Here is a 21,072-nt window from a genome sequence, read left to right on the forward strand (position 1 = left end):
GGATTGGAGAACCAGCGGCTGTAACACGGCCGCATTTTTATCATTTGTCAGTATGGCCGTCACTTTCGCGCTTACATACTTGTTAGAAAGTGACAGGCATGGTGACAAATGATAAAGAGCCGACCATCATAACCCTACTGGAGAACTTTTCGAGATATGTTATCGTGGGCTAGACGTTTCTTCGTACTATTGTTTCAGGTGTTGGTACCACGGAGAGCAAATTAGGCGCACTATTATTCTTGATTTTTATAAATGATCTCCCATGTGGTTCTCCCTAAGGGCACAAAGCCGAAAACCATACATTTTGTTGATGATACGACTATAGAAGTTATTAGGATCAGAGTAAAAGTCCTATATATTTTACTTACTTTCTCTTTGGTAAAAGTGCATGGCGAATTTATTAATGAATTTATAATATCTCCATGCAATTTGGCAGCTCAATGTACATACGAGGCAGATATTAATAAAGCTTTAACAGTCAATAATAAATAATAATCTTCTCATCAATCTTAGAAAATTAAGTACGTATGTGCAATGCCATTCTTACAGGTACGCTCCACCAAAGAGTATAATATATGTATATGAATGTAAATTTCAACAAAGTTCAGCAATAACATTAAATTCTTAGGATTAAATTTCGATTCTACTCTAAACTGGAAGGAGCATATTCACCCCATATGTGCAGAACTCGACCGTTTTAGAAAACTTGAGAAAACTACGAAAATTTGTATCTTATGAAGCTGCACTTACCACGATCTATTTAGGTTTCCGGAATCCGGAGTCCAGATACGAAAACATTTTCTACCACTAGTGGAGGTCGAGTGCAATAGAGTAAATCAGAGAAGAATCACAAAGGCGGAGGAATAGAAGGAAGCTGCATTATTATGATTCTTATAAGTACCATAGCGTATAAACGTAGTCGGAAAGTTTTATGCCTACGAACAATAGAGTCCCCTGTTGATATGAGAACCTTATATTAAAAAATGTTTGATGCGATGCGCGCCGTGCGGGTCACGCGACCCCTATCGTTGCCGAGTCGACGTCATGCCACGGGTTAATTTATTATTACAACATCGCGGCTCTGACTCCGAGTGTACGGTCAACTTTTAAAGTAAATACCTACTACTTAACTCAGTTTTTAGTAGACGGTAGTAGCAAGCAATGCAATTAGAACTAAAAATCAACCATTACAAATTGAGCCGTAAACTGTAACCGATCGTAACGGTTTACGGTTCAATTTGTAATGATTAATTTTCAATATTTTCAATTCTAAATAACTTTCAGCCAACACTGGTAGCAATTATGTAGCGCAGATGAGACTCGCAGTCCCCAGCAATTACTTACCTATTACCTAGGCTCTACTTACTTACTTACTTACATAATTAGGTCTTACCAAACGAATGAATACTCAATTCTATCCAGTTACTCTGCTTTCGTATTCGTACAAGTTTAGTAGGTACTAAAATGACAGATCGGTTGCTGCTGTCGGTGTATTCCCATTTGTCTTCCCCGGGCACAGATGGGAATAAGTGCATTCATTGTATGGCGGCGTTCACTTGGGACAGGGAGAAATGGGAATACACCCTGCTTTCGTATTAATTTAGTAGGTAAGTACTAAAATGACAGATCAGTTGGACAAATTGTGACAACCAAACTGTAATTACAGCAGGTTATAAAAAGGTTTATGTTACAAATCTATATGGCTATGTCAAGATTTTCTTACAATGTTTAATTTGTTTCACATTATGGTGATATTGTGGTGTTTCACACCTACGCGCGGCCTGCGCAGCGTCCCGCAGTACGCGCGGGACGTGTCGGAGCACTGTAAGCGGCGCGACGCGCTGCCCTCAGTGTTCCTCAGCCGCAGGGTCATGGACGCCGACGCGCAGGTGCTCCACTTCTCCAGGCTGGATGTACCTTATAGCTGTTTTACTACTGTAAGGTACTGCAGGGAATTAAAGATTTGCATAATTTTGTGTATATAGGTGCGTCAGATACTCCAGATCCAGCAAATATAGTAAGCGGTTCGCGAGCCAATGCGCTGCTCACGTGCTTTACTACTGCTACGCGTGCAATCACTCGTATATGCAAGAGTGATACAGAGACAGACGAAATATCAATTTTCGCTAAGCCCTCAGCGCATTCTGATAATCTGGACGGACATCTATGTACGTCGTAATACACGCGACATCGTCTGGATACACATTAATAGTTTATTTTTAAAGACATGTTCTTGAATGCGTAACATGTCAACGTTAGCAATCACATTTATTACTTTTCAGAACGGAGCCTGGCCATAGCATAATCATGGTGGTAGAATTGTCGCCGGGCGAGTCACAGGAAGAGTTCTGTACTAATGGATATCAGCTTGGAGTTTTCGAGTATACTGAAACGTTCGGCGGATACTGGGGCCCGATACCGGACGCCGTTCTGAAACAGGACCCGAAAGACCCGGTGTACACTAAGCAGTACACCCTGGCGACTAAGCCGACGACGCGTGTTATACCGCGAACTACAGAAAGTACACTTAGGTAACTTTTAACAAGTTTTGGTAAGCGATGATATCACGGCGGGTCTCGAGTGCGATTATGCTATGTCATTTTGTCACATTCTGGAGTCAACTACTACCTATAGACAAACCGATATTAATATTAGAACTTCTAATTTAAAAGGTATCAATACCTATGCAACACGCACAGAAAAAGTGATCGACTCTGGTCCAAGACAACAGATTTTTTCCTTATGTTAGCTGGTAGAATTGACTTTTAAATGATATTTTTTTTATTACGTTCATTGGATTTGATTTGTTTTTTTTTTGGTATTTCATAGTTTTTTCGCGTTGGTGTGGTGAAAAATGTTGTGTTTCACTCGGAGGCAAAGCTTGTTTAACCCTCGTGCCTTGAAACCTGAGCAACACTCAAGATTCCACTTCTCAATCCGCTCGTTGTTCATTTTTGGAATCCTTCGCTTGCTCGAGTATAAATATTAGCAAGAGCGGTTAAACAACAACTTTGCCCCCTTTACAAATAACTATTACTTATTCCTCTTAACCCTTTTCCATGCATAGTACGATTTATCGACCACATACGTGTCAATAGAATTTCAACCCTAGCCATCTGATTTAAGGTTCAAATTAGATTGCACTTTCGGAAAATGTGACTTGCCTTCAAATGAATCATCAAAGCTGGATTTATTGGAATATATTTGAATTTTTTGGGAAAACCTTGTAGATTGGTTCGGCCTGGAAAAGGGTTAAACAACATTATCACACCTTAACGCGATTGATACCACACTATTGAATATATACCTTAGTTGAAAGAATGAAGGTCACTTTGCTAGTGTACAGTCGTGTTCATAAATATGTATACATTCCTTTATCTTATTCCATTCCACTGCAAAAAGGTGAAAAATCGTACCTATACATATTTACTTATATGAAGTTGACTTCGCCATACCTAAGCCTTAGTTCATTTAAAGGTCGTTTAGGTCTCAAAGGTTTAAATGTAATTTTCTCTTCAGGATTCCTAAAACGACATCTTCAACCTCTAGTAGACCTACAGCTGTAACGCAGGACTTTATCACAATAGAGGTGCCGTTGGTCAACCTCTCTGCGACTTTGGTACCTATGGAAACGCAAGACCAAAAACCTTTTGATGTAGACGAGTTTTTTGACCTATTTTATGATGTAGTGCCAAGGTTTGTATAAATGGTATAAATACATCGAATCGCGAGTGGAAGGTTCATAGTTATAAATTTCAATCGCTATACTACTCAGAGACCGTCTCTCTGTGTCCCTCCCGCCTCAATGTTTCTAAGTGCGAGAATGCTATCGTTTAGGTGGCTGAATTATATAGAAACCTCCTTTTTCATAACCACATTCGAAATGATTCGAACTCTAAAAATCTCGTAGCATCTGGCGTGCAGCGAGATACACTGCGAGTAATCTTAAATCAATTATAGTAAGGAGGCGAATTTGATCGTACTATCTAAACGTAAGATCCAAATGATCTCATTCACGCGTGCATTTTGCTCGTAGGTACTTGTTTGTACTTACATGTTAACAAAATAACATCATGTTGATGTCAAAATTTTAGTTTGATTTGGTCTCTAGGAGGCTAATTCAAACTTACATTGTGACATCAAAATGATACCTAGATGGTTCGCTCTAATCCATTCAGCGCTAATCACGACACGTTGTCGCTTTACCTCTACGAAGCATTTCCTCTACATGCCAGGAAATCCATGTTATCGCCTATGACGTGACGCTACGACCGTAGCTCAGCGGTGAATATGTTAAAAGGCAAGCGTAGATTAACTTGGCTACGCCGTAGCCCGTAGCAACCTTAAAAAACGCTACGCAAAGAGGCAGGGAGGTGGGTGTCCTTGGCTACCATACTTATACTGTTTTTTTAGGTTACATCTACTCTCGGTTATTGATAAGGTTGATTTTTAATATAATCTCAGTGGCAAAACTTCCTTATTTACGATAAGCTCTTTAGGTTGAAAACGGTCTGTACGTTTCTCCTAATTTGACACTGGGCACCAGTTTAATAGTGATCGACTTCCCGAACAATTTAAGGCGAAATATTATTATGTCATTCTAGTATTACCAATAATAATGATTTACTCATATCTAGAATTACAAATGGACTAAGAGCTAGCCAATGGAGTTAGTACATGATATAGTTCTTGTCATCCACGATGACGCGCAGATTTGTCAAATCTAACCTTTAAGAACATCACAATACGAGCCAAGGCACGCGTCGTCGTGAATGACACGATCTATAATGAGCTCAGCGAAACTTTACAGTTAGTTTACTATATTAACGGCACCAATCATGGGACATTTAAGAGACAATTTTGAGTATTTTTGATATTTCACCGACACCTGTCTACCACTTTATGCGTTAAAAGTTGAATGTCCTATTCATCCTTTATGTTTTCTATGTATTTAATGAAAGCTACTACAATTGGTTTCAATATTATTAACAAATTAAAACTATGTTTTTTTTTTGCTCCAGTAATGGGATGTATGGCGCCATTAATGGTCAAACTAACAAATATCAATGAAAAATTAAACTTAAGCAGCTTTATTGCTCTTGTTTATGGTAAAATGTAGCCAGCCTTTAAAACCTGATGGTAAATACTTGTTTTACAGGATTTGTCTATACCATCCCATTACTGGTGCCAGTCCCATCATAGGGGTGTTTACTATATAGGTACCTAGACATATTATTACTGCATTCACAGTCTGTTCATCGGCGAAGGCCAGCAAAACTTTTAGTTGGAAAAAGGAATGCCAAAGAATGAGATTGAAGTTGTCTACTTGTGTAATTTACAAGTATAGAGGGCTGGGCCTATATTATAGGCAGAACATTACGCAATAACATTACGCAGTTTTGTGGCAACAAAAACCGTAGGCGAGAACTATATTAACTATGAACAAACAGAATTTGAAATAGAGGTGGATTGTCAAAGAAAACTTTGAAGCCGCAGTAAATTTACTGCCATCTTTCGAACGATGCTGCCATACCTTTGGCCTATGCTCTATAAGATGGCGCCACTTTTTGATATTTAACAAATTAATACATATTAGTGAAAGAATAAGGATCAAAGTCAAATGGCGTTTTAAAACTTTTAATCATTAGCGTGTGCGTAACTTACGTAACGTACTCGCATATTAGTGCAAGAGAGATGTATAGAAAGTAAGTTAAGCAGACCTTAGCGAATATGTCAGTTTGACATTGCTAAGGCAGTCGTGGTAAGGCTACAAGTAATAATGATACCTATAGCAAACTGACTATCAAGATACTGTACAGTCAAGTGTAATATATTACTTACTGAAAAATATGTCCCATAGTTCTTAATTCGCTGACAAGAGCTATGAGACATATTTTATTTATTTATTTATTTAATATACATGAATTGTACGTGCTTGTTAAAATGTTTTTGGAAATTGCTAACAGTTTACTCTTCCTAATTCTGCATAGCAATATAATAGTGTTAAAAAATCCTTAAATGTACGATCTGTCTATTATAGGCCGGGGCAGCCATACAAAACCAGTATTTTGCCGTTGGTACAAATAGCAGTGAAGGAACAGGAAGGCTTACGGAAAGGCGACGGAGAACCCAGATACGAACTTGATTACGCCGTGGGACCATTTACACCAGATCATAGGTTAGTAGAGATAGAATAATAATTATGTGGACACTGATTAAGGTCAATACGGATAAATGTCAGGGCTTCACATTCGAGCCTGTTAACTACAAGTTGGCCGTACCTCCCGTCCTGCTTCCCCGCGCCAGCGCGCCACCCCCTCTGACGCCGTATCTACTCGCCCACCACAACTTTACAACTACACTCACAAAAAATATATATAAAGTAAGCCTTAAAAAATAAAATACACAATTATTTTTTGTCGACAGTAATAGTAATTGTGCCTGTGACGTTAACGGGTAGTACACATGGATTAGTGTTTACTGCGCGTTCATACTTTTGCCACTAAGTGTTAGGCCTGAGTGGACGCTCGAAGCGGAGCGTTCGGCGGAGCGGTAACGATGGTATCAAGTAGCAAATGTATGAACTCGTAATAAACACTAATCAATGTGTAAACAGTACCCAATGTGAAGGCTAGCCACACTTGCCCGTATAGACCTTACCCAAACATTGTTTATCTTGTCTCGTTACACTAAGGTTTACAAATAAGTATAATTTATTGTGGTTCTTAAAATGAGTCTAACAGACTAACCTTATGTTTAGGCTGACTACACCTGGACGGCCGGCGACATCAACGCACATCAATACAAATAGAAACAGTAACAGGTGGAAAAAGAAGAAGTTGCAGGACAAGCGCGTGGAACCAAACACAAACAACTCGCCACGCACAAGAGAACCTGTCGAGTCCCGGAAATTGTATGGATATTCATGCGTGCAGGCCAATTAATAATAGAGACTACATACAAAGTTGCATTCCTCTGAAAAATTTATGTGGGGTGTAATTAGTGAAAACAGTTCTTGTTACTTAATAAGTGTAACTAAAAGCGATGGCCATATTTAGCACCATACAAAAAAAAATAACTCTGTATCCTCCCTAAATACATGAAACTTTGTGTTGAGATTAACATGTTTTGTAATTTATTCATCTATCTACACATGTACTTAATTGAAGTAGGTTGAGCTATTCATGATCGTTTTTCAAGTTTCAGAAAAGAATACTCACTCCCGACCACTAACCATAGGCCATCCAACGACGTTATTTTTCCCCAAGCAATAGAAAACAAACACGAGGACGCTAAAGAAAAGGAACCATTCAATCTGGTAGATGATGTCATAAAGTCACTAAACGAAAGTGGGGGTTTGAAACCACAAGAACAATCCAACGATAGTGATGTTTTTACAATATTTAATAAGTGGGATAATAGTTACCGAAACTTGAGTGGTATGTTCAATTTAGTCTTATTTTAAGCTTAACTTAGTTTCCCCGGTAATTATTTTCTTACATGTATAAAGTATTAGTCATAATTATAACTACTTTCGGAATTCCATCTTAATCTGATAAAAGATTATTGTGAGATTTTTGATGTTCAAATTGGGCTTCAAGCATAGGTACACATCACACATTTAATATTGAATGTTCTGTACATACAAAAAACTTACATGGGAAATGCTTTTTTGTTTTATGTTATACTTCTTGTCGGGGCAAACTATGTTTATAAGTGTTGTTAAACATATATATTAGATAGAAAAAAATATGACTCCGGACATCAAATGACAATTTCTTTTTCTAATTTCAGTATATTTGGACCCGTATCCTAATATAACTGAGATTGCTTTTCGAGGCACAACGGAAAGTGTTTTAAGTAGGTAAGTGTTTTAATAGGTACCTTGTAGACCCTAAATATTAATATTTCTAATATTTGAAATATATAGAATAAGTAAACAATGTTTATAAATGAAAATTTATTTACTTAAGTATTATATCTATTTCAAACCGCGAAAACTAATACGTATCTTAATTACTTCATAATTTAACTTAAATTTTCTTATTACGAACGTACTTAGTAAATCACAGGATGTGCTAGAAAACACTAATAATATATCATCAGTACTGGCATACAATACAAACTCATACGAGAAACAGCAAATCCTTGAACATCCCGATGACGAAATTGAAGTTGAATCCTTAACGAAGGAAGGAAGGAGGATGTCGACAGTCGAAATGGATACAGTGACATTTTTACCACTTACTACCGAAAGTTCCGAAACAACGAGTAGTCTAATAATTGGAGCAAGCAGCAGTCCGAGCTTTGAAACAAGTGTTCATGGTGCGTTTGCATTTAACCCTTTGACGGTCAGACAATTAAATTATAATTTTAATAAGAGGATGTGAATTATACTGTGTATTATGCATTACATATGGATCTATACCCCTAGTGTAAATTTATTCGATGGCGTAACGTGACGTACGCGTTTGCGTTAAGTCTCATCTTGTATGGGATTTTGAGTTTCCAAAACGTTCCGCTTGGCACGCTGTTTCTAAATCCCATACTAAATAAAAAAACTTAACGCAAACGCGTACGTCACGTCACGCTATCGAATAAATTTACACTAGAGGTACAGTACCCCTAGTGTAAATTTAGTCGATAGCGAAACGTGACGTAGGTACGCGTTTGCGTTAAGTCTCATTATGTATGGGTTTTTGAACAGCGCGCCAAGCGGGACGTTTTGGAAAGTTAAAAATCTCATACAAAATGACACTTAACGCAAACGCGTACGTCACGTTTCGCTGTCGAAAATATTTACACTAGAGGTACTGATCTGTAATTGAATACTTATGCCTGTAGTTTATTAAATTGAGTCTGTTTCACGAAGTCTGAGTAAAGTATTGGAGGAAGTAAGAGGAGGGAATTGAAAACTTTCAGATTTTATTTAGATGATGATAAAAGTCAAATAGCAATACAACTGTCAATCAAATATTCAATTGCAATTCTTTATTGACAAAATAAATGTTTACAATACATGTCAGGTACTATTAGTATGTACCTGATATAGGTAGTATGAGTCAGAATAATGAATAACATTACTTTAGAGTTTATTTCACATTGTTGGTTATTGTTTACTAGGTAATTTATACAATCGTGATATAATAGAGAGCTTTTCAGTCGAGTGCCGTATTTAGGCAAAGAACCTTGCTGAGCTACCTGTAAGGTACGAGATTGGAAAGCCTGATTATATCACTATTGTATACAATACTTTTTCTATTACTAATCTAAAATAAACAAGTAGTACAAAAAACATAAACGCGCGATCCCCCGTTTAGTCTTTTATACGGCGCGGCGGCACGTGTTTTTTTTTATAGTTGACTACAGCGTATCGTAATGAATATTGTAGTTGAGTTAGGAGCCCATACATGAAAAGTACGCAGTTATAGTTTGGTATACGAAATCTTATTTTAACCATTACAGTCGACGAGTAGAATATTTTTATAAGAAAATCGCATTCGCGTATCGTCGCCGATACCCGAAGTATCTTGATATTTTTCGGTCAAAATGTAGGCTTTAATAACACTAATCGGTAACCATGCGTATTGGCCACCAGGATCATCACGTCATACAAGGTGTCCCCAAAAATAACAAAAACTCGTCGAAAATAAAATTTTATGTTACACAGCCACAGGGATCAAGTTTAATCTTAAATTGAAATCGTCACATTATCTCTGCCGCTTAAAACCGACGTATTTTTGGTAATTTTGGGGACAATGTGTAGTGCGTGTGTTTTAATAGTGCTTGTGTACACGTGCTAATTGTAACGTGTAACTATTTTTAGAAAACCAAGAGAAACGAAGTAGCTTAGGAGCTACAGATCCTTTAACAGATGATGTCCTAATTCCTGCTATCACTACAGAGTACGTATGGATAGATTAATACTAACAGTCGAATTCATAAATATGTATACATTTGTTCGTCTTATTGCAATGGATTTAGGTGAACAAATGTATACATATTTATGAACGCGGCTGTACGTACATTTTTAGGTACAGAAAGTAGGATAAATGCAAACGAAATAAGTAATTATTGTTAATGAAGACAGCAGTTGACTATTATTATAAAGTACAATATTACATAGGTACGTAAATGGGATATATATTTTTGTGCGATATTTTAGTCATACATAATTTAAACATGTGCCACTCGCGAAATGTTTCCAAAACGTTTAAACAGTACACAGAAATTTCAGGAAAGTTTTACAGGAAATAGAGGAAATTTCCATACAAAATTAACCATTTCAAAAATTTGGATATGTTTTAAAGGCATAATGCTTAAAAATGTGTAGAGGTAGGGACATGTTGCTGACTGTGACTGTACCACCATTACATTATTATTATTATTGATTGTATGACCATTGTATTAATATATTTCTAGACGATCTTTGTCGGGGACGTTGGTGGATCACGAGTCTTGGGAAAACGTGGTGCAATCAGCGCCAGTAATGGCCGGATTGCTAAATCAACATGGATCTGAACTTTTAAAACCACAGAGCAAGCGTAGGTATGAATTATGTAGTGAAGTAGGTATAGTCACCAGCTATAATATATTACACAACGAAGGCCGCAAAAATATCTGCCACGATCTTATTTGTAGCGCAATAAGAGCGCGTCACTTATTTTTGTGGCCCTCTTTGTGTAACATATCATTGCTGGTGACTGTACCTTAAGGGGCTTAAGCTATTTACTTCACTCTGATTGCCGGTAGTAATAAGTAGTTAGTACGGTAGTATGATTGTTTCGCTTAAAACTAAAAAATATCGAATAATGATTCTATCCAATTTCGATTTTGACAAACAGTGATAACCTCTCGGTTACACGTCATTAATAATACCACCGAAAAAGTTCGAATCACCGAATTTATTTCAGTGGACTCGACCGACAACAAGTTGGAATAATCCTTTGTAGGTTTATATATTAATATTTTTTGCCATAGGTACTTAATCAATATACAGTGCGTAAATCCACGGGTGGTAAATTAAACCAGAAATAGAATTCATGAAAACAGAAGTGTTTCAAGTTACACTTAATTTATTAAAAAAAAAATTAAAAAGAAAATTACCGGGCAGTAATGTCCTGCAAAAATAATGAGAAATAACATGACATGACATTCCGAAATATGATCTTCTTAGGGTTCCGTACCCAAAGGGTCAAACGGGACCCTATTACTGAGACTCCGCTGTCCGTTCGTCCGTCCGTCCGTATGTCACCAGGCTGTACCTCATTAACCGTGATAGTTAGCCAATTGAAATTTCTACAGATTATGTATTTCTGTTGCCGCTATAACAACAAATACTAAAAACAGAATAAATACGGAACCCTTCGTGCGCGAGTCCGACTCGCACTTGGCCGGTTTTTTATCGTAACTGCCAACAAGCGTTGACAGTTACTATGAAAAGCTCGTATCTCATAACGTGTATTGCTTTGCATATTTGGTATGGTTCAATATTTTCATAGTATTTCTAAAATTTATCTCAATATACTTCTTAGGTCCTATGCTAACCACCACTTAAATATTCGGCCGTATTTAATTCACACACTGTATATTGCTGTGCCGCACACTAGTAGAATCCCCCTTAAAAGCAACATGCCGAACATGCGGTTTAGAACAGACGGATGTTCATTTATAATTGTATACCTAATTAGAGTTTACGTATATATTTTAGGAACTAGGTCACTTTTTAATTAATGTAGTCTAATCACTATTGACTATTAACATGACGCGCAAAACCGGAATCTGTCCTCAATGAAATGTTTTTTGGCAACATTTGCATTAATTGAAACTATTGCTGTACCTCACTCTGTCAAATCTATGCCGTTGCCTATAAAAGCCTTTGTGTTTGAAAGGAACACATAAAATTTTCCACAGGCATATATTAATGCTTGCCTACGATGGCTCACAGCTTACGGCGGAGGCGGCACATCTCGGCCATCATGGTAGACGACGCTCGGCCGCACCGCCGCGTCACCACGAGCTTGCCGACGCAGCAAGCGAGTGCGTTCAACGCCATCGACATGCACGAATTCGCGCGACTCATCGAGCTCCCGGATGACCAGGCACTTATTCACTTAACATATTTTATGAGCCGAGCTTTAGCTCTGTCACTCACGACTCCGGGCATGTGTTGAAAATTGTTTTAATAGTAACGACGGCTGCATGAGGGTTTGCTTAGAAAATAGAACTTTGCACATGGGAAGGTTGATCTTCCAATCAAAGCAATAGAAAGTAAATTTGCAGTCGATATGCAATAACGCATTTGCGATGCTATTTACATATGGTGCCAACTTGCTTTACACTGCGACTTCCCGGCCGTTGTAAAATAAGACTACCTACTAATAATGTGCCTGTAGCCGTACCACGACTACCTTAGCAGTGCTAGAAAACTGACATAATATTCGCTAACGTCTGCGGAACTTACTTTCTATATATATATCTCGCTCGCATGAATAAGCGACTTAGTACGAGCGAGATGCATAGAAAGCGAATATGTGAGTGTCAAACTGGTGGTAGCCGTAAATCATTTTGAAAAGAAAAAAAAACTAATTTACACAACAGTTTGAAATAACATTTAAATTATTTAATACCATAGTGCATCTCATAACAATTAAATTAGCTACAAGACGTAAAATAAGTACCTACCTACTTGTCAAGGAGGAGTTCCATTTTGGTCTTCATGAGCTGTTCCATTTCAGCATATAGCACTGTTTAAATACAAATGCTTGGATTATAGATTTAAAAAAAATCGCTATAAGTAAGCTTATAAGAGTTATGGAATTCCTTCAATTCCTCATGGTATCCATCATCAGAACTCGACCTTGGCAAAAATGTTGTTTAAAACCTAACTAGCTGAACAAACTTACCGAAGAAGACATATCGCAAAACATGAATTACGTGTCGTTGAGGGTGTTCCGTTCAGATTTGAGGAGTTCCCTCGATTCCTAATGGATCCCATCCCATCATCGGATTTGTACCTACTTTGACAAAAATGGGACCAATCTGTAAGAATATAAGTATAGTGTGTAAATTCAATGCGGGCAAATATTTAAACTGACGGAGTTCTGTGATAAGAAAAATTTAAAATAAACAATTCCTTTTGGAATTATGAACCGACTTGCAAGACCCGAGTGATCCCATAAGTGCTTCATGAACAAATAATAGCGACTTACTTTCGACGATTAACGCGATTGTATGGCTAGATATTATTGTTTGACGGTGCTTTTAATATACTTCACTGTTATTTTACAGATGAATAACCATGTAACGATAAAAATGAATCCCGAAACGAGTACGCAGTTGTTCGATATGTGCAGCGCGTACAACAGAACTAAAACCCGATTCTTGGTCGTGTTCAACTCGTCGAGGATAATACTGAGCATCGAAAACTTTACAGTGAGTAATATTTTACTTACTCTGGCATAACAAAAAAGCGGCCAAGTGCGAGTCGGACTCGCGCATGAAGGGTTCCGTACCATTTAAGACGTATTAAAAAAAAATCTACTTGCTAGATCTTGTTCAACATTTTACCGCTTTGGACACACATTTTACCACTTTGGAACTGTCTCTCGCGCAAACTATTCAGTTTAGAAAAAAATGATGTTAGGAACCTAAATATCATTTTTGAAGACCTATCCATAGATACCCCACACGTATGGGTTTGATGAAAAAATTTTTTTTTAAATTTATTGACGTATTAAAAAAAAACTATTCACTAGATCTCGTTCAAACCAATTTTCGGTGGAAGTTTGCATGGTAATGTATATCATATATTTTTTTTAGATTTTTCATTCTGTTATTTTAGAAGTTACAGGGGGGGGGACACACATTTTTTCACTTTGGAAGTGTCTCTCGCGCAAACTATTCAGTTTAGAAAAAAATTATATTAGAAACCTAAATATCATTTTTGAAGACCTATCCATAGATACCCCACACGTATGGGTTTGATGAAAAATTTTTTTTTTTTAAATTTTTATGACGTATTAAAAAAAACTACTTACTAGATCTCGTTCGAACCAATTTTCGGTGGAAGTTTGCATGGCAATGTATATCATATATTTTTTTTAGATTTTTCATTCTGTTATTTTAGAAGTTACAGGGGGGGGGGGACACATTTTTTCACTTTGGAAGTGTCTCTCGCGCAAATTATTCAGTTTAGAAAAAAATGATATTAGAAACCTAAATATCATTTTTGAAGACCTATCCATAGATACCCCACACGTATGGGTTTGATGAAAAAAAATTTTTTTTTTTAATTTTTATGACGTATTAAAAAAAAACTACTTACTAGATCTCGTTCGAACCAATTTTCGGTGGAAGTTTGCATGGCAATGTATATCATATATTTTTTTTAGATTTTTCATTCTGTTATTTTAGAAGTTACGGGGGGGGGGGGGGGGACACACTTTTTACCACTTTGGAAGTGTCTCTCGCGCAAACTTTTCAGTTTAGAAAAAAATGATATTAGAAACCTCAATATCATTTTTAAAGACCTATCCATAGATACCCCACACGTATGAGTTTGATGAAAAAAGATTTTTTGAGTTTCAGTTCTAAGTATGGGGAACCCCCAAAATTTATTGTTTTTTTTCTATTTTTGTATGAACATCATAATGCGGTTCATAGAATACATCTACTTACCAAGTTTGAACAGTATAGCTTTTATAGTTTCGGAAAAAAGTGGCTGTGACAGAATCGGACAGACAGACGGACATGACGAATCTATAAGGGTTCCGTTTTTTGCCATTTGGCTACGGAACCCTAAAAACGCTGATGCTATCATATCAATCGCTCTTCATGTTGTTATGTCGATTTATTTGTATTTGTGCCAAAGGGAAAAAAAACAGGTATCGTTCAGGGATTGATTGTAAACTTCTTCTTCTTCCTCGGCCTTCCAGACTCCCATGAGCCCCGGAATATTGCCACGGCTCATGGGAGCCTGGGGTCCGCTTGACAACTAATCCCAAAATTTGGCGTAAGCACTAGTTTTTACGAAAGCGACTGCCATCTGACCTTCCAACCCAGAGAGTAAACTAGGCCTGGTTGGAATTAGTCCGGTTTCCTCACGATGTTTTCCTTAACCGAAAAGCGACAGGTATATATCAAATGATATTTCGTACATAAATTCCGAAAAACTCATTGGTACGAGCCGGGGTTTGAACCCGCGACTTCCGGATTGCAAGTCGCACGCTCTTACCGCTAGGCCAGGGATTGACTGTAAACTGAAATAAGAAAATAAACAGACCTTAATTTATAAGTTTTATTACTTGCAGCATTCTGAAGCCGTGTAAAGCATGCATTCAGAGAGCCAAATCAATTCGCACCCAATTCATAATTTCAGTCCATAACACTTTTAAGGTTACATTCGGATGGCAATTGCAGCTACATTACTGGTGCGACATTACAAGGGCCTTGACGCGGACACTGTCACTGTCAATTTCCTTGAAAAAGTGAGTGACGGAATGAACGTGGTATATAATCGCGCCTGTAATGTGGCTGCGAAACTCACTCATTTTATTAAGGAAATTGACAGTGAAGCGCGCGCGTTGCACGTCTTGGCCACAGCAGTGATGCCGGAACTTTAATGCAGCTGCAATTGTCATGTCACCTTAACACTTTTGGTAACATAATGTAACGCTTGTGACCCAATGCCATATTAAGCGTAAGCGAGCAAAAATGGCTTGTGTATAAAAAAATATGATAGGTACTTTGTAATACCGTATATACAATGTTTAGATGGCACACGTTATGGTGGCGCTGACGACGGCGCGGCCGCTGGCGCTACTGGAGCCACAGTGTCCGGAGAACCTGGTGGAGTGCCAGGTGGAGGGCACCCGCCTCTGCATCGACAGCACCAACGCCTGTGACGGCATACCGAACTGTGGATCCGCATGTGATTGTTTCTCTGTTTACGTCACTCTGGCTGTGTATGACCACCATTATTAGAGCTGGCGATAGTTAGCGGCCAATTTATAACATTTAATTTACTTATAGTATATGAGTATATTAGTAAGATGGCTTTTCAAACCATGGCGTATTATATTGAGCGTGATACGAAAGATGACATATTTCTCAAAATGTTCAGGCGCTGCCCGGCGTCTCGTTTTGATGAAGCAGGCATACACGTGGTACATGAGTGTTTTTGTCTTTTCTTTGGATCCATGTGAAGTACAGTACATATGTTGCCTGGCCCGAAGAAGTAGTATTATTCTTCACTTCACTGTCGAATCTGCATGTCGTAGTCGTGCGGATGTCGTACCTGCGGCAATCAAGACATTTCTATTGTAATTACTTTTCATGAAGTACCTACAGACTGCTGGCTGTGTCCATCAATTCTATTAATTAAATGTCTACAATGTCTACATATCTAGAAATAGAATAAGGCGTTCGGAACTCGATTACTCATATTACGCTCAAACTTCAACAATAAATCTTCCTTTACTCATGGTTGGTTTCTGAAATGGATTTGAAAATAAAAACAAGTGTGCAAGAAGTGTAGATTATGAGATTAGAGAGAGCGTAATAGGTACACGTAGACATATTTAATGCAGCTCATTGTACAATCACGGAATTTGAGATGTTGTGTGGTACCGTTTTTACTACCGTTTTACAGTAAACTAATAAAGTTTTAACTGTAGCAGTAATTAATAAGCCATACATTAATAAGCCTTATTGCGACCAAACAAGGTTTATGATCGATTAGTTGTTTATGTATAATGAACCACCAACTGTTGATATCTAGATGCCTACGACGAAGACCGCGTGTTATGCGGCGAGATCGACCGACAGCACAGCGTGTACCTCGCTGCCGCCACCTGCCTGGCGGTGTTGGTCACGATGCTCTACATCACACACTACTGGCTGCGGATATGCGTGCCCAAAGTGGCGGAGGCATTCTTCGTCTACTACGATAGCGCCGACAACGAGTAAGCGTTTTACATTGCTATTTAGTAGGTACATATACTAAACGCAACACATTTAACTGACTTGCGCTAGACCTTGTGTCTTATGGTTATGGCAGTCAAGTTTACCAAGTTAGAGCTTTAAACTCCAGGGGTGGAAGTGAAAAATTGTGTAAGACGCGAGTTGGCACAGTGGCTGCTCGCAGCCACTGGGTAGAAAGCGGCGTACACCTCTCAACACCCCTGAGCCACTTACACCGGTGTTGCCCTTGAGCCATCCTAGATGTCGCTTTTTGTGGGGGCCCATCTTGTGAGGGCGAGTCACCGTCTGCCGGAAATAAAATTGAATACCGTTTTATTAGGCAGGCGTCCGGTTTTTTTATCCCATAGCCCAGTATTTAGTCCATCGCTTTCACCCAATAGCCCAGTTCATGTTAGAGTCATCAACTCGCAAATAGTCCTTACACACTGGCGAGTGCTGCCTCTGTGTGCGTCCCACGACACGGGCAAGGGCAGCATCCTCTACGTGTTGGCTTCGGCTCCGCGCACGCCTCCCAAAGGTCCGGAGGATGAATCAACTTTTTTTGTTTTGTTATCCTGTCCCGTTGTCCAAGGGACAACAGTGGCACAGTTTGTTTGAAGAGACGTTGTATGCCGTTCTATTAACATGCGTAGTAGGGGGCCCATTATGGACATTGGTTATAACGACCACAAAAACGCAAGTTTAATACATTTAAGTACCATAAAATCAGTATTTCAATGAACTTTTGTCCCCTGGACAACTAATCGTAACCATGGCAACGAGTGACGCTAAAAAGTTGATTCTCCCCGGAACACCATTGTTCCGTGATGGGAAAAACATACAAGTATAGTAGGTATATTAAATACTTTATCAGTTTCGATTAGATTAGAACGATAAAAAGTAAAGTAAAGGCCCTCTTGATTGTTCAAGAACTAATGAGAAAGTTGCATTTTATCTACATGTGGGGCAAAGTAATCAGATGCAAATTTTGAGTTGTTTCTTTATGTTAGTTGGTAGAATTGACTTTTAAAAAATACAATTTTTATTACGTTCATTTGGATTTGATTTGGTTAGATTTTTTGGTATATCACAGTTAGTATTTTCCTCGCGTTGGTGTGTTGAAAAATTTTGTGTTTCACTCGGAGGCAAAGTTTGTTTAACCCTCGTGCCTTGAAACACTCGCAATCTTCAAGATTCCACTTCACGAACCACTCGCTACGCTCGTGGTTCAATTTTGGAATCTTTCGCTTGCTCGGGTATAAATATTAGCACGAGCGGTTAAACAACAACTTTGCCCCCTTGTAAAACAAATAACTATTGTGACCTCACATGGCATTTTAGTATGAGGCGTTAACGTTATAACTTGCGTTGCGCGCGCCATATTTACATTTATAATTTGGAAGTATCTGGGGTACAATATATATCAAGTTTTTAGAATTCTTAGAAACATTTGAATGTAACGGGGAGTATGTAATCGATGGTCAATCGATGACATCTTCCAAAATATTCATGCATGAAGTAAATTCGAAAATGCAACTCACCAAGTGAATTAATTTACTGAAAACATTTAGAGCTCTTTTGCACATTATTTATTTTCTTTTCAGGTTATATTTGGACTCAATCATGCGCTCCCCGATGGATACTGATCGCGACCAATACATGTACAATAGCGCTCTTTTTGACGAAGAGAATATGTTATATTCCCACGATACTCGAAAATCCACAAATATTTTTCTACGCGCGTTTTCTTTTTTCCACAAAATAAACTTATTTAAGCAGCGGCGATCGTCGACTGAATTAGAAGTGCATGGAGCCGGGAGATCGTTATCTAAAGACGTACCTCGAAGTAACTCATTTACTGAGTCCGAACTGCTCAGTATGATGAGCGACGGAAGAGATCAAGAAGTTCAAACAGGAGAGAGTCTAGAAATGGCATATTTAAAAGTGATAAACTCCTTAAAAGAAAGAGAATCCGACAAGAGACCAACCAGACAACGCCTACCTTCAGTGCATAATGATGTGTTAAGAGATTTACTAAAAGTCAAATTATCTAGTTCTTTGGATACGAGTTTAGAGTCACCTAGTCCCCCTGGAAGGAGCGCGGTCCTTGCGCCTCAACCTGGTTTAGAAGAAAAAGAAATTCATAGCACTTTATATGATCCCGGTACAAGTAAAACTTCAAAACCAGAAAAAATAAAATTTTCGGGTACAGGAGCTAAACGGGGTAGGAAGTGTTTGAGATTTAATGAACATGCTACTTTCATACCCAGGGACGATGAGGAGGACGACGATCCTACGGAGATGGAAGAATTATCAACAGGAAAACGTTCACATAAAAAAAATGTTGATAATAATTCAGAACATGGAGGTTCAGATTTCAGAAATTTCTTTAGAAAGAAGAAAGATCATAAATAATAGCTTACAATAATGTGTAGTATCTAGTTGCTTTATTTAGTATCTGCTTAAATATATGCATTCTTTTACAAGCTTGTATTTAACTTGCTATATAAGTATGTATCTAACTATGTTTGTACGGGTCAAATCACTTCCCGATTTCCGATGAAGCTTAAAAATTGCATACACATGTAAGTCGGGTAACAATGAAATATTATGGTACCATCGACCTGATCTGATAATGGTGGCAGGAGGTGGCCCTAGGAACTCTGTGATAAACACAACGCAACTTAATTATGTTTGGGGTTTTTAGAATTGTCTCCATGAGTGCTAGTTACATGAAGAAAGAAAGTAGTCAGAAATAAAAGCTAGTACCAAAATTGAAATTTTTGCCAAAAACTTTTATTTTATATCATAATATTTGTTTCGTTTAAAGTAAAACTTAGTGATACGTATATACGGACTTAAAGATAAAGATTGGCATTGGCGCCGTAGGTTCAGCTACTTTTCCGAACGCAGCTCGCTGAGCACTGAGCTGACGGCCGTACGTGCCTGCGTTATTGAATTGTTATTGTTAGACAGTTTTAGCAAAAAGTAATTAAAGAATTCGATCAATTTTCATGTTAATAGGTAGCTTTTGTACAAAAATAGTTACTTACTAATATTTAATGACACATTTGAGACCTATGTTCGTGATTTTTTTATATCGAGCGAAAGTTTTCGAATCGATGAAGTTACCAGAGAAAGTCAAAGGTTGCTATTCCTAATTTTTGGCACCCTTATTAATCTAAACAAGCGCTAAAAAATTTCAAAAACTCTGTTGGCTGAAACCACGGCACCATAATATGAGACACGTACTACCTTAACTTCTGTATACAAATTACTACATTGTACCTCAGCCAATTTCAACTCTGGAATACCACTTCGACGCTATATTGACCGTATGAATCGGAACGTATGTATAGGAAAGACGGCAAGCTGACGCAAGACTCGGGCGTCCCGCACCGCTGTTTCCTAATTAAGAGCAATTGTGGACCGGATAGGACACGTGCCAAAATGTCGTGCCTCTTACGTCATTGTACATTTGTAATAAAAAACCCATTAGCAGATGAAACTATTGTCTTTGTGGACAGGCTAATAAAGGCACCGAAAAGTAAATAATTTTAAAAAACAATGTAATTTTTTGAATTTTCGGCCAATTATGGAAAGGGTCAATCATTTTCGCAGTCTATGTATAGGTATTTAGTCATGTGGGTATGTTTGTGTCGAGTTGGGGTGTTCCAACCAAGCCGATTCTGGTGAAAGAGATGTCGATTGATCGAGGCGATCGTTTTTATGTCCCGGGTAACAGGCAAACATTTTTGAACAGGTTTGTAATAGGAGGAGGTGTTTAACAAAACAATTCGTAGAACGGTTGCAGTTTTGTTGTACCAGCATAATTAGACTAGTCCTTATAATCGAATGGCTATAGACCCGCTATACGTTTTTCACTGGATTTAGATATGAATGTCATGTTTACCTGACATTAGTATGCATATCGTATCGCGAATTCATAAAAAATATGTATCTTAATACTTTAATTTTGGGAAATGAGCGGCCTTATATCTGCTCAACGACAACGAATCAAGTTCAAGTTCAAATACCTATACTTTATTCCTGTAGGCCTAGAAAGAACCACTTATTAATAGTACATAGATATATATTATTTTAAGCTAA

At 38.0% G+C, this 21,072-nt stretch overlaps 2 protein-coding genes across 6 annotated transcripts in view; one reads left to right on the forward strand and one right to left on the reverse strand.

Annotated features, from left to right (window-relative positions):
• Nucleotides 1-106: 106 nt before the first annotated feature.
• On the forward strand, nucleotides 107-19,448 carry LOC133521802 (uncharacterized). 4 transcript variants are annotated; one of them, XM_061856870.1, is made up of 15 exons: nucleotides 107-1,942; nucleotides 2,283-2,531; nucleotides 3,520-3,696; nucleotides 6,041-6,178; nucleotides 6,761-6,913; nucleotides 7,201-7,439; nucleotides 7,795-7,864; nucleotides 8,063-8,325; nucleotides 9,827-9,905; nucleotides 10,423-10,548; nucleotides 11,948-12,101; nucleotides 13,291-13,434; nucleotides 15,775-15,931; nucleotides 16,781-16,964; nucleotides 18,567-19,448. In XM_061856870.1, exons 1-15 carry the CDS (start codon nucleotides 1,725-1,727, stop codon nucleotides 19,375-19,377), a joined length of 3,162 nt encoding a protein of 1,053 aa, XP_061712854.1. In that variant the 5' UTR covers nucleotides 107-1,724; the 3' UTR covers nucleotides 19,378-19,448. The 4 variants fall into 4 exon arrangements, with proteins under 4 accessions (XP_061712854.1, XP_061712861.1, XP_061712869.1 ...); XM_061856877.1 differs by having other exon boundaries at nucleotides 7,207-7,439; XM_061856885.1 differs by having other exon boundaries at nucleotides 107-1,607.
• The window catches only part of LOC133521896 (transcription termination factor 5, mitochondrial-like), a 32,612-nt gene continuing 26,824 nt past the window's right edge, over nucleotides 15,285-21,072 (reverse strand). For both annotated transcript variants that reach the window (XM_061857017.1, XM_061857022.1), the window contains one exon: nucleotides 15,285-16,297. The gene's annotated coding sequence lies outside the window, so the exon portion shown is untranslated. The remainder of the gene's footprint in view (nucleotides 16,298-21,072) is intronic.

Source organism: Cydia pomonella, chromosome 1 (genome assembly GCF_033807575.1).
Source record: "Cydia pomonella isolate Wapato2018A chromosome 1, ilCydPomo1, whole genome shotgun sequence".
NCBI classification, from domain to species: domain Eukaryota; kingdom Metazoa; phylum Arthropoda; class Insecta; order Lepidoptera; family Tortricidae; genus Cydia; species Cydia pomonella.

Excerpts from the sequence above, each read along its gene's own strand:
- LOC133521802 (XM_061856870.1), top strand. The coding sequence starts at position 1,725 with ATGTTTAATTTGTTTCACATTATGGTGATATTGTGGTGTTTCACACCT. Across the intron at positions 13,435-15,774 it reads TGAGCATCGAAAACTTTACA|ATGGCACACGTTATGGTGGC; the intron begins GTGAGTAATATT and ends TACAATGTTTAG. Across the intron at positions 16,965-18,566 it reads TACGATAGCGCCGACAACGA|GTTATATTTGGACTCAATCA; the intron begins GTAAGCGTTTTA and ends TTTTCTTTTCAG.